At 42.3% G+C, this 12,816-nt stretch overlaps 1 protein-coding gene across 1 annotated transcript; it reads right to left on the bottom strand.

Moving 5' to 3' along the window:
* Nucleotides 1–9,780: 9,780 nt before the first annotated feature.
* On the bottom strand, nt 9,781–11,931 carry LOC147434097 (uncharacterized). Its single transcript, XM_086490105.1, has 3 exons — nt 11,705–11,931; nt 10,945–11,101; nt 9,781–10,845 (listed from the first exon to the last, which is right to left on the bottom strand). The coding sequence occupies exons 1-3, from the start codon at nt 11,929–11,931 to the stop codon at nt 9,781–9,783; spliced, it is 1,449 nt and encodes a 482-aa protein (XP_086346231.1).
* Nucleotides 11,932–12,816: the final 885 nt, after the last annotated feature.

The following is a 12,816-nucleotide window of genomic DNA, read 5'->3' as shown; positions in this document are numbered from 1 at the left end:
TAACTAGGTGGTGCCCCTATCTTGTTTAGGTGTGGTTGTGGGTTTGTTGTTGTGTTTGTGCTTGTGGTTTCGCCAGCCTCAATTGAGCAGCACGACAGCCTTGAGGGGTGTTTAGAGGTCGCCACTCTTGTTGCTAGCCCTGGACCGCCTCAATTTTGGTGCCCCCACTGAGGATTGCATGTGTTATTTTTGTGTAGGATCAACCTTTAGCATAGTCAAGTAGATTTCATGAATCATGAGAATTTGTATGATCTTTTCATTCCCATTGCAAGGCAAAAGGTACACATAATTGTTAGTACTAAGTTGCAATTTCAACGTGTAATTCATAGTATTTTAGGTCCTCTTAGGTTGGCCGAGATAAACTCTTCAGTAAATCCTTTTATTTTGCCTCTCATTAGGTACGACCTTAGTTTGGACGTCTATATTTTTGTTTTGTTTTAAGCATTAGGTCATGCATAGACAATGGATAATGTTCCCAGAATGGAGGTTTTCCCCTTCCCATAAACATTGCAATTAGTAAAAAAATCCATTTTCAACAACGTATGGTGTTCATGTTTGGTACCCAAAGAGTAGGAGAAATTCTCGCGTCACGAAATCGTATCATCCTGCCTTTTATTGATTATCATAGGTCATTTGATGTGAATATTTTTATTTTGTTGTAGAATAGATTTCAATTTAGAAAATATTATTGTGTAACTATTTTTAAGAAAGAAAAACAAAAACGTGTTGTCACTTTGAAACTGATTCAATGGAGGCCCAATGTCAAATGTCCGGATATCCTCTTTTGTTTGGAGGGCTTGGAGAGGATGCAAAATTATTTTTAGCAAATTTCAAGATGTCTTGCCGTATCAAGAGGATAGTAACCGATCAAAAATGTGTAGAAATGTTTGACGTGGTCCTTAGGAAAGATGCTAGCACTTGGTTTGACTCTTTGCCTGAAGAAGTTAAAGGGAATTACACGGAAGTTATGAATCATTTCACGAGATACTTATTTGATCCCCAAAACACTCAAAATCCATGGCAAGATATTGTTTCTCACAAACAAAAAGACTTAGATGACTACTACATGTATAAACAAGAGTTTCTACGCCTTTGGGCTGTATGGGTGAGAAATGTTGCTAACCTTGGTGATGGTGCAAAGTTCCTAAAGAAGGAGAGGTTCATAGCCGATATCTTTCCCACACTCAAGATAAAAGTTGAGACGGGTGCACCTGCTACCTTTGACGCAGCTGAAACTAGGGATGTTGAGAAGAACATGAAACTCAAGTGTCTAAGAGGAGAGGTTCCAATAGAGGGTCCTAGACCTAAGGGAAAATTGCAAGCATCAACATCTAGAGAGATTCCTGAGGTAACGTCTGAAGTGATTGAGAAGTTAAATGAATCTTTAAGCAACTTGTCAATTCACCTTGCACAAGCTATAGGTCCAAAGGGACAAGCTAAGAAGTCAGAAGAGCGAGAGCCACCACGACCTAAGAGAGTGTTGCAATGTTGGAATTGCAGAGAATCTGGACATGGGATGCATAATTTTCCTTGGCCCCGTGGGGAGCCAGGGAGACCTAACTTGAATTACGCAGTGATGAATGCACGTGAAGGAACTAGTCAACAACCTCGACTTCTACAAAGGCCAAATGGAGCACAACCACCTCCACGAGGAGTGGAAGGAGTTCCACCTTTGCCAGACCCGAATGTACATGTGGTAAAGGTGAAAAATTCCAATGAGGTAGACATGGAAGTAAATGGCATTAAGCATTGTGAGCAGGATGGAAACACACACAACGCCTCTATAATGACCCGACACACACTCTTGGGATGATACACACACACACTATGGGGCACCACTTAGCTTACACAACCCACTTGGCCGAGACAAGGAAAACACCTAGCAAAATGGACAGCGCCATCACATCCGGAATGGCCCAAAATCCCAGTCTACATTGTCAAAGTGCTCAAATCCGACCTCGGATGAGCAGGGATGAGCAGTTTACAGCCAAAACAGCCTCCAAAAAAAACAAAAACACAGTTGCGGTTGTTCCTCCTCTTCTATCCACATTTTTTCTATTCTTCTCTCTGTTTTTTCAGTTCCCACACTTAGCTTTATTACTTGGGCACCTTTGGCCTTTTAGTTGACCTCAAACGGACCCCGAACAGACCAAAAACTGACCTCGCAGTGCATAGTTGTCACCTTTTTGCATCATCCGCACACCTGGCACTCAAATTTTTTCAATAATGCATCCCGCCACCACGTGAAGTGGCCCAAAAAAATGGTCCTCATGATGACCTTTCTGCATAATTATCACAAGAAAACATCCACGTTGTGCCCGTACTTATCCATGTGCAGATATTGACCCCATTCGACCTCCTAACGCCACTAGATGCCATCTGACGCACATGCTTACCTCATGTTGTCGGCCCCCAGATAGCTTCGTGGAGAAGTTTTACGTACTACCAACTCCTCATTATTATAGAAAAAACACACTAGTACTGGTGCTAGTGAAAATCGATACACTATGTACACATTGTCCTACCTGTACACATGTGGGTCCCACGTAACCACCTCGATCTAGAAAATGGGAAATCCTTATTTGATGCACCATGCATGTGTATGTACATATGCACAATCCCTTGCTCCAAAAAAATCTTAACATAATTTGCCCATCCCCTAGCTTGCTAGATCATTCATGATCAGCAGGCAGCAGCAAAAAGAGATATGAGATTCGTAGCCTCACAGGTCTCCTCATCCCTTACCAACATTACTTCCTCCACATATAGCTCATCTTGCTCCACCATCATGAACCTGGCATGATACAATTTAAGACGCAAACCATTGACCCTTGACTTATGTAGAATCCCATCCAGGTTAGCCAACTGATATGTACCATTCGGAAAACACTCCACTACCTTGAAAGGGCCTTCCCACTTAATTTGAAACTTCTTTTGGAAGGTGTTGTCCAGCCTACTATTGTAGCACAAAACCAAATCATGCTTCTTGATACCCTTACTTTTGACCTTTTCATTTATCTTTGCCAAAGCCTTATCTTGGATCTGCCCATAATGTTCCAATGCACTCATCCTATCCAGTTGAACTTCTTGTAATTGTAAGAGCCTCTCTTTGAATGCATCACTAGGTGGCCCAAGCAACTTCTCTAGCATCTTTACTGCAGGCAACTCTACCTCCACAGGCAATAGTGCTTCCTTTCCATATACCAAATAAAATGGAGTAAACATTGTACCTGTCTTCACTAAAGTACGGTAAGCCCATAATGCACTAGGCAATTCCAAATCCCAATTCTTTCCTTGGTACTCTGTCACTTTTGAAAGAATTTGTACCAACTCACCATTGAATCTTTCATTTAAGCCATTACACTGCGGGTAATGGCTTAAATCTTTCATTTAAGCCATTACACTGCGGGTAATAAGGAGTGGTATGTTGGTGCCTAATCTTCATCTTTGCGCATAAAAAGTCTAGCAGTTTATCTCTAAATCCTGGCCCCTTATCTGAAAGTAGCTCTAGTGGCACCCCAAACTTGCAACATATTTCATCGGACAAAAATTTTTCCACATCCTTTGCAGTGATTTGTTTGACTGCTATAGCCTCTGTCCATCTAGAGAGATAGTCCACTGCAGTCAAAATATAGCTTTTTCCGCTACTTGTGATAGGTAACGGGCCTATTGCATCAATCCCCCACTTTTCAAACACATCAAACGCCATAATGGTTTTTTGTAGCTCTGGCTTCAACACTCTCTTCCCAAATTCTTGACACCTATTGCAAGACCTGCACCAATGGTGAACATCCTTGTGCAAACTAGGCCATACATACCCCTCTTGCAAGATCTTATGCAAGGTGATCTTTAGAGCAAAATGTCCACCACATGCACCTTCAGGATTCTCTTCCAACACTCTATAAATCTCCTCCCGCCAAGGTACACGTCTCAACACGAGATCAGCCCCTTTCATGTATAAGACATCACCAATCAATTTGTACATGTATGCTCTACGCACAAAACCATACTTCTTAGACTTTTGAATGTTTTTCAAAATGATTCCTGTTAGCAAAAACTCCTCTTCTTGAGCCAAACTTTCCAAGCCATGATAAAGAGGTAAGTTGGTCCTCGACACAAATAGCTCCCCAATCATGCTTTGAGCTGCTTCATGTGCCTCTCCATATAGAGCGCGTTCAATGTGTCTGATGCTCCATGCTTCGAACTTTTTTAATAGGCCTTTAATTATGAAACACGTTTCCTTCAATGAGGTATTCTTGCTCTTCCACACACCTAGAACTTGCTTCACAACTAACAAGGCATCACCTTTTATGCTCAACCTTCTAACCCCATGCTTCAAACAAATGTGTAATCCAGCTTCTAATGTAGCATATTCAGCTTCATTGTTACTATCTGCATCCAATTTGAACCCTCTCTTGCATACTAGATTCCCCTCTGGATCATAAAGTGCTATACCCTCTGAAGCCGCATCATGGCTCTTTCTGTATGAGCCATCAAAGAACAAAACATGTGCATTGCTGATCTATGGCACTTCTGCAACTACCTTTCTCACCACCTCTTCCTTAACAAGAAGAGGATTCTCCTTGTAGGGCAACAAATCGGCTAGGGTAGCTCTTGTACTGTCTTCCACTAGAAAAGAGAACTCAAACTCTTGCAGCTCAATTACCCATTTCTTCACCAAATTTGACATGTTAGTGCCATTAATTAATTGTGGCAAAAAGGTGTAACTCGTCAAGAAAACAAAAGTTAGTGGTAGCAAGTAATGAGACGAAATCGTTCCGACAAGCAAATATTACACTGGCCATCACTAGCACTACTTCATGAGAATTTTCTCTTTGCTACCAAGTTCACTCGTCTTGCACAATACACTGGCCTCATATAATGGCTACCCTTCCCCTTTTGCAATAGCATGGCTCCAATGGAATCATCCCCTACTGATGGATTTACATAAAACACTTGCTCCCAATCAAAAGCCTGCATGGATGACAACCCCCCTAACACCTCTTTCACCTCTTGAAACACTTCTTCACACTTGTCATCCCATTGCAATGGATCATGCTTTTCCACTTGTTGTAATGGATAAAGAAGCTGTGAAGACAATGGAATAAACCACACCATGTCTTCATTTTGTGTATAAAGGTTGCCAATTGCTTTGTACTCGTAGGTGATGGAAGAAGAATAATAGACTTAACATTGTCTGGATCAGCCTCAATGCCATTTTCTGACACCATATGGCCCAATAACTTCACCTTGGCTGTGCTAGATGACATTTATTTGGATTTAGTTATCCTCCACATTCATCATATCGAGCTAATACCATCTGCAACTTCTCATGGTGCTCAGCCCTACTACTGTAGACACAGAAGTCATCCATAAAAGCTTTAACACAACTACCAATGAATGGTCTCTTGATAGAAAGATGGTCCATTTGACAACCCAAATGGCAATACCGTGTAGCAATAACAGCCCCATGGCGTAATGAAAGTTGTCTTTGTTCGGTCTTTAAGAGCAATCTTCAATTGAAAATAGCCTGAAAAACCATCACACACACTGTACCTCTCATAACCATCGCCCTAAATCCAAGATTTGACCGATGAATGAAAGAGGATATGGGTTCTTCTTAGTGGCTACATTTAAGGGTTTAAAATCTACACAAATCCTCCACTTTCCATCCTTCTTTGGATTGACTACTACTAGACTCACCCATTCGTTAGTCTCCACAGGGACTATGAACCCTGCCTTCAATAACTTGTCCACCTCTTCCTGCAAGGCTGCCATCTGCTCTTGACCCATCCTGGGCTTAGCCTTTTCCGCATTGTCTTAGCACCTTCCTTCAGTTCTATATGCATCTCTTCACCCTTGAACCCTCTGATCTCTTCATATGAAGTAATAAACAAATCAGGAAAATTAGCCACCATGTGCAAATATATCTCCTTCTCCATAGCTGAGAGGTCTCCACTGATCATTTGTGTCATCAATTCCTGCTTCTTTGACAATTCAACCTTGGTTTGCATCAGCCCTTCAATCACTTCATAAGGCCCTTCACTTTCATCTTCAACCTCATTTGCAAATGCAACTAAACCAGACTCCTGGATTTCTTTGTCCATCAAAAGAAATGCAACATCAGCATCCTCATCGCTCCTGGTAGTGCTATCAGTGTCCTCATCAGTCACTCTGGAATAGTCTTTATCACTAGACTCATCCTCATCTTCATAAATCTCTTCTAATCGTTTCCTTGTGTCCATATTATATAGCTTCTTGGCACCTGTCTTTCCATAGAGGCTAATTGTACCACGTCGCCAATCTTGAACAGCTCCCACTACACGTAACCATGGTCTGCCTAGTATAATAGGATATTCTCCCAACCCCACTGTCATCACATGAAAGTCAACCACCGCCTTTGAATCATACGCCTCCACTTCTAATCTCTTTACAACACCCAAACATTTTACTTTCTGATGGTTTGCCAATCTGATCCGGAAGCCTGACACCCCACTCACTATAAGACCCAACTTCTCAATGCATAAGTCTGTTATGACACATATTTGGGCTCCGCCATCAACATAACCTTGTCCTAGATTTTTTCTTTTGTGCCACACATCTACTTTTGGGCAAATGTCTGGTAGCTCATCCATTGCCAACCCCTTTACTGAACCTCTCCCTAGCTCTTTCTCCATTGGGTTAACCATTCTCTTCCACTGTCGCTTTAGCTTAGGAACCATCTCTATAAGCTGCCCAAAAGTAACATCTACCTTCGTGCTTGTCAGATCCTCCTTCAAGTCATAGCTTAATTGCCCATTCCCTAGTGGAAAATCAGAAACATGAAACTTGTGACGAGCCCTCCTTTTCCTCTTGGCCTTGACATCCTCGCCTTCATGGCTCTTTCCCTTCTTCTTACTAGGACCTAGGGCACTTCTTCCTTCCTTATCCTCTGTGGTCCTCTTCCCAATAGGCATCACTAATGTATCCTCTAGCTTTGATGCCTTCTCCAAGGTGACTACACTTAGCACTTTTGTCTTTCCCTTTTCCTCCTGGGTTAATCCACTGGTTCCTTCTTCTCCCTTGATTTCGATGCAATAATCATTCGACCTAGTAAGCACCTGTCTTGGCAATGGATACATGTCTCCTCCCATCCTAGGTGGCTTATCACATTGCGGGCTGATGTGACTCAACTCTCCACAATTATAACATGTGGGCGTCTGCCTCCAGAACCTACCAGTGCTTTGTCCAACACCATTCCTAGGTCTTTCTTCACCTCTTGGCTGATTTGAAAACCTCCCTCGACCTCGATTATTTCCCACTTGACCTAGCATGTTTAGGCTGAGATTCTTCATTAAATCTACCACTTGCCTCATGTCTTGCCTTAGCCCATCATCTTGCACTGCTGTAGTGACCACTGTTGACATAACGTGAGGAGTAACAGGAATCAATGGTTCGTGATGAACCACTAGCATACGAACTTGAGAAGAATCCATAGGCTGAAATTCAGACCTCATGGGTGAAGACTCCACCTCTAGCTGGCTCATTTTCCTCAGCTTCCTCTCTTTGTTCCTTGCTACCTCTAGTACATCTTCATATGTCCTAGGCTTCTTTAGCTCCACTCTCCAATGTATATTCTCCGAAAGACCAGCCAAGAACCTGTCCTTCTTCATCATGTCAGGCGGGGGTACCTGTGGTGCTAAGGCCTTGCACATCCTCTCCCATGCCATTGAAAACTTACGTATGTAAGCATCTACTGGCTCACCTTCATTCTGCACCAAACCTTGTACTTCTTGCCACACTTTTTTTAGGATCTTCTGTCTTCACAAACTCCACTTGTGCATCACTCTTCAAACAAATTTGGAGAAGACGTAACATCTGCGCTGGGTCATGAATTTGGTTGTTAATGCAGGCAACCTCCATCTTTTCTAAAAAGTCTTCCACAACTTCATCACTTCTTCCATGAAACTCGGGATAAGAGAAAGCCATGGCTACCCAAGTTACAATTCTTTGAGAACCCCTTCGAACACACGTGCAAGAACCCAAAACTTTTGACTCACTCAATCCCCAAAAACTTCAATAGAGCTTATCTTTAGATAAGGACAAACACGTGCACATCAAATGAGTTTTCATAGTTAATCATCGGAATTACAACAGGCAAAGGGCATTCCGATATCTCTCCTAATCTTCTTGGCCCTAACATAAAGACTATGCGCCGCTGGAAAAAAATCTTCCTGGACACATGACATTTATCTGGATTCTTTGATTTAAATGAAAAAGAGTGAACTGAGGTCCATTTTGATCATCCATTAAAGTCAACCATGCAGCTCCCAAGAAAGCACACCTGTCTTATCCTCTGATTTTGCCAAGATTTTAGTAGCATAACAGCATAAATGGCTTAAAAGACCAAAAAACCAGCCATCATAACTTGGAAAAATTTTGGTAGAGTTTTCCCAAAAGTAGAGCAATAAGAACCCAAAATATAGATTGTATATGTATGCATAAACTGCAAACAATAGAACGTGAGCATCAAGTAGGATTCACTAGTACATAGCCTATGGTGAGGTCACGAAAAGGGTGCTCCAGCCACCTGTATCACCGAAAGGATCTCCACATTTGAGAATCCCCCAGCTCAATAAAACCTCACGCTATCGACCCTCACACGAAGGCTAATGCAAATCGTGTATAATCAAGTCTCAGAAATGACTATCTTCCAGACCAAGTCTCAAAAATGGATGGGACTGCCAAATAAAACCAAGTATGGCTCCACAAAGGCGTACAAGGGTGAAAGCATGTTAACCTGTCGCACTTTTTGTGCTAGTTAGCAGTTTCAAGTTAGCACATCTTCGAAAGTTGGGCGTCCGGTAAATTTTTTACAAATAATATCAAAATTTGTCGGAGGTTGTACATTTGGATTCCTTGTTTCAAGTGCTTTCTATTGATACATCATATGTCATAGATCTTGGAGATGTAGCTCAATTTATTGTACTAGTTAGCATATGTCAAAATTGTGCTAGTTAGAATTGTCCGGGACATGAAAAAGCATGACAGGTTAACATGCTTTCACCCACAATGGAAGTTTCCACAAGTAATGTACAATACCAGTAGACAATGCGCTCAAACAGGCGCCAAATGATGCATACCCACGGCAATTGCAAGTGACTTCCACTATCAGTGTATCACTCCACTCCAGCTACTTGTACCTGTGTGAATCACCTGTACCTGTACCTGTAACCTGTAACCTATAGTCTGCAACCTGTAATCCCGAATCTCGAAGCTTGAAGCTCGAAGCAGAAGGTACTCAAAGAAGATCCTCCATGGGGGCGCCAAAACAATGTGAACGGGATGGAAACAGATAGAATGTTGTGGGTCAGGTCAACACATGAACATCATACACAGCAAGAATAACCATCTACTCCACCATACTTCATTAACAACAATTCAGACACAGTGAACATGACTACTCAAAAATATCAGAGTAAGCAGAGACAATACACTGAATAGTTGCTGCACTGCACCATCATCATCACATTCATATCAGAGAACAGATACCTCGTGCGCAGATACATTCCTCACTTATATATATAAATCCGACTTAACTACCCAGTCACAAGACATTCAACAGACTGCAACTGAAAGACAGTTACATCCGACTTAGCAAAATACAGCTCAGTAAATATCCGATAAGTCAAAATCCGACTTAGCTATTCAGAGTCAGTTTCTAACATGTGCCTCTCAACACATGGCACGCCCCGGTGGTAGATTTCGCAGAAATCTGACCCGGATTCACATATCCCTTGATCAGGAATCCACCCTCTGCTGCACAGTTTCTTCCTTACTCTGGTCCTCAGCATTCACTTTATGATCCACCAGCTCTGCTTCCTTTACTACATCTGACTCTGCTGCATCATCTTTTCCCATTTCCACCTCTTGTGCTCTATCTGCAATCACAGTATCAATCTGCTCTTCTGCCACTTTCTCCTCAGCTACATCCTGCATCAAAAAACTATTAGTAAAATTCTCCTCTTTCTTCTCTGCCTCTGCAAGCTGCTGTCTCTTATTCTCTTCCATCTGCTGAACCTGCTGCTTCAAACAGTCTCTCTCCTTTTGCAATTCCTCCACTTCCTTCAACAATTGTGCTTCTACCTCATGCACTAACCCTGCCTTTAGCACTTCATATGGATACTTAATGACAAATCTCATTCTTTCCTTGGTCTTTTGCCACATCTCCTGTGCAACCAAAGCTAACTGCTGCTTGAGAATAGACACTTCTCCTTCTTTCATTAATACTGCACTCAAGCTAATTTCCTCTTGTGCCAACATCTGTTGCTCTAATATCTGCAAAGGTTCCAATCTCAACCTCTGCATCTCCACAGTGACCTGTAACTCTGCATTCCTCTTTGCCATGTCTTCCAATTCCAAAGCAACCGCTGCCTCCACTTTCTCAGTCCATTGCTTAAACTCCCCCAATGATCTCTTCACTTTTGCTAACTCCATCTTCTGTTTCCCCACTGTTTCCTCCATATCCTGCTCATACTTTACTTTGATCATAGCTATCTGCTCTTCAAACTCTTTCACCTGTGACACCTGTCCTTTAAACTCCATCAATTTTTCTGCATTCCTTTCAGCTTGCATACTCTGAACCTTCAGCATATTATTCTGCTGCCTCACAAATTCCTGCACCTGCTGCAGCATCTGAACTACTTTATCACTGTCCAATTTCCCAGTATCTACTGATACTCCAGAAACTTCCTCAGTACTGAAATCTAATCTAGAAAACACTCTGCTGACTGGTTCAGACTTCTTCCTCTTGTTGGATAGTGTGAAAGCCTTACCAAGCTTTATTGGTGTTTCCTCTGCTTTTACCTGCATTGGTGAATCAACATCCATGGTGCCAAATTCTGCAAACTGCATTTTTGCTGTGATTTCTTCAAAGGCCTCTCCTGGAGTATATTTGGCTTTCACCAAATCCTCATAAGCCTCCATATGCTTAGCATTAAACTTCACAAATCCTGTCTTTTCAGAATGCACCATGATGGGATGCTCAATCTGAACTGGCTGCTGCTTCTCCTGCACCAGTTTTTCTGCTTTCACAGGCCACCTTGCTTCACCATTCTGTACTCTCTGTGCAAAAAAAAACAATGCTGACAAGTAACCACATAACCTACTATTTGCCTGTGTCTTCCTCTTGTCTGAAGAATGAATCTCTGCTGCCAACTTTTCATACACCCAGTGAGCCCAGCTCACTTCTCCTCCCTGCTCTGCATAGCTTAATGGTGCAAAGTTTTCTTTTGACATATAATCAAACTTCACAATAAAGCATAGCCTCTCCAAGTACCACTTAAGCTGCTCTCTCCTAGCATATGCCACATTCTTTAACATGTAATACTGCCTGCCTCCTTCTCTTGGACCAAACTCCTTTTTCAGTGCTTCCTCTGAACACTTTGGAATAGGTGTATTAGGATGCAAAGGAAGCTTGAACACCTCAGACACCAACTCCACATTGAGTACCACATGCGGTGACACTCTCCCCTTAGTCTTCCTAAGTATTTCCAACTGAGACTTTGCATATACGTTGTTTCTACATTCTTCCCAAGGCAGAATGGCAAACTTATACAATCCTACCTGCTGCAACCATATGGCGTTGCGCTCTGCCTGACAATCTATGTCAACTTTGAAATCCATAAAAGGGTCCATTAATGCTTGCATCACCTTACCTTCTGACAGAGGAGTCGGCATTGGCGTTTCCTCTTCTGCAGAGTCACTGTTTTCGTCTGCACTGCTAACGTCAAGCCGCATAGGCAAAAATTTGCTTCTCAAGTGTCGCCCCGAACCTTCTGTCTGCTCCTCATCAGGCTGTGGTTGCATGGCCATCAATTGCTTTGCTTTCGGCATGGCAGGACTGAATAAAGCTTCTTCAAGCGAAAACCCGAATGCTCCGCGCTGCTGCATGTGTACCAAACTTTTGTTGCATGTATGATTATACTCGCTGCACCATGCACACATATCTCCACCCAGTATCCTTGAAGTGCTACGAAACTTCTTTTCAGCACACTCCCCGAAGTTATTAATCCGGCCTAATAATTTCTTATTAAAAATTCTGACTTGGTCAGTTCCGACACAAGTACTCTTCCAACATCTACAATGTTGAATCGGATGTGCACTTTGGAACTGCCTACTTCCTCCAACCTGTGAATTATATGGGATACTATGAAAAGACCTCCTCAAATCCATGCAAACCAGCATTTTTCCTTTTCCTTTTGCTGATTCTGAATCTCCTGGCTGTAGGGGTATTACAATCATACAGGCTACACTTGGCCAGTCCAAATGAGGTGGCTTTCCCTGAAATTTCTTCAGCCTGAAACCATTAACTGCCTTTTCCACTCTTGTACCAAACACATCAGCTATGATGAATGTCCCTTGTCCTTTATCCTGCACAATCTGATATGGTCCCTGATATCTCAATGACAATTTACCAGGATGTGGTCCCATCTTAGAGTTGTACAACATTACCCAATCTCCAACCTGAAAGATCTTGAACTTCACATTCTCGGTCACCCATGCTTGTCTTCTTCTTTGTATGACTTCAATAATGTAAGAGCTTACCAACCTATCCTCCTCCAGCTGCATCAGATATTTGTTCCTGTGTAGTACTGACAACTTTGGAGACTGCTTCTCTGCTGAGACTCTTAAACTTGGTACCACAAACTCCATAGGCACCACAGCTTCCAGCCCATACACCAGCTTGAATGGTGTCATACCACTAGTGACTTTGAAAGCTGTTCTAAAGGACCATAAGGCAGAATCCAACTTATCATCCCAATCCTTCTGATTCTC

Source organism: Adiantum capillus-veneris, chromosome 19 (genome assembly GCF_014529385.1).
Source record: "Adiantum capillus-veneris isolate H3 chromosome 19, ASM1452938v2, whole genome shotgun sequence".
NCBI classification, from domain to species: Eukaryota; Viridiplantae; Streptophyta; class Polypodiopsida; order Polypodiales; family Pteridaceae; genus Adiantum; species Adiantum capillus-veneris.
Note: the sequence above shows the minus strand (reverse complement) of the source record. Positions and strands in the feature narration are given on the sequence as shown.

Excerpts from the sequence above, each read along its gene's own strand:
- LOC147434097 (XM_086490105.1), bottom strand. The coding sequence starts at position 11,931 with ATGCAGCAGCGCGGAGCATTCGGGTTTTCGCTTGAAGAAGCTTTATTC. Across the intron at positions 11,102-11,704 it reads ACGCCAATGCCGACTCCTCT|AGTACAGAATGGTGAAGCAA; the intron begins GTCAGAAGGTAA and ends TTTTGCACAGAG. Across the intron at positions 10,846-10,944 it reads TGGAGGCTTATGAGGATTTG|GTAAAAGCAGAGGAAACACC; the intron begins GTGAAAGCCAAA and ends TCACCAATGCAG.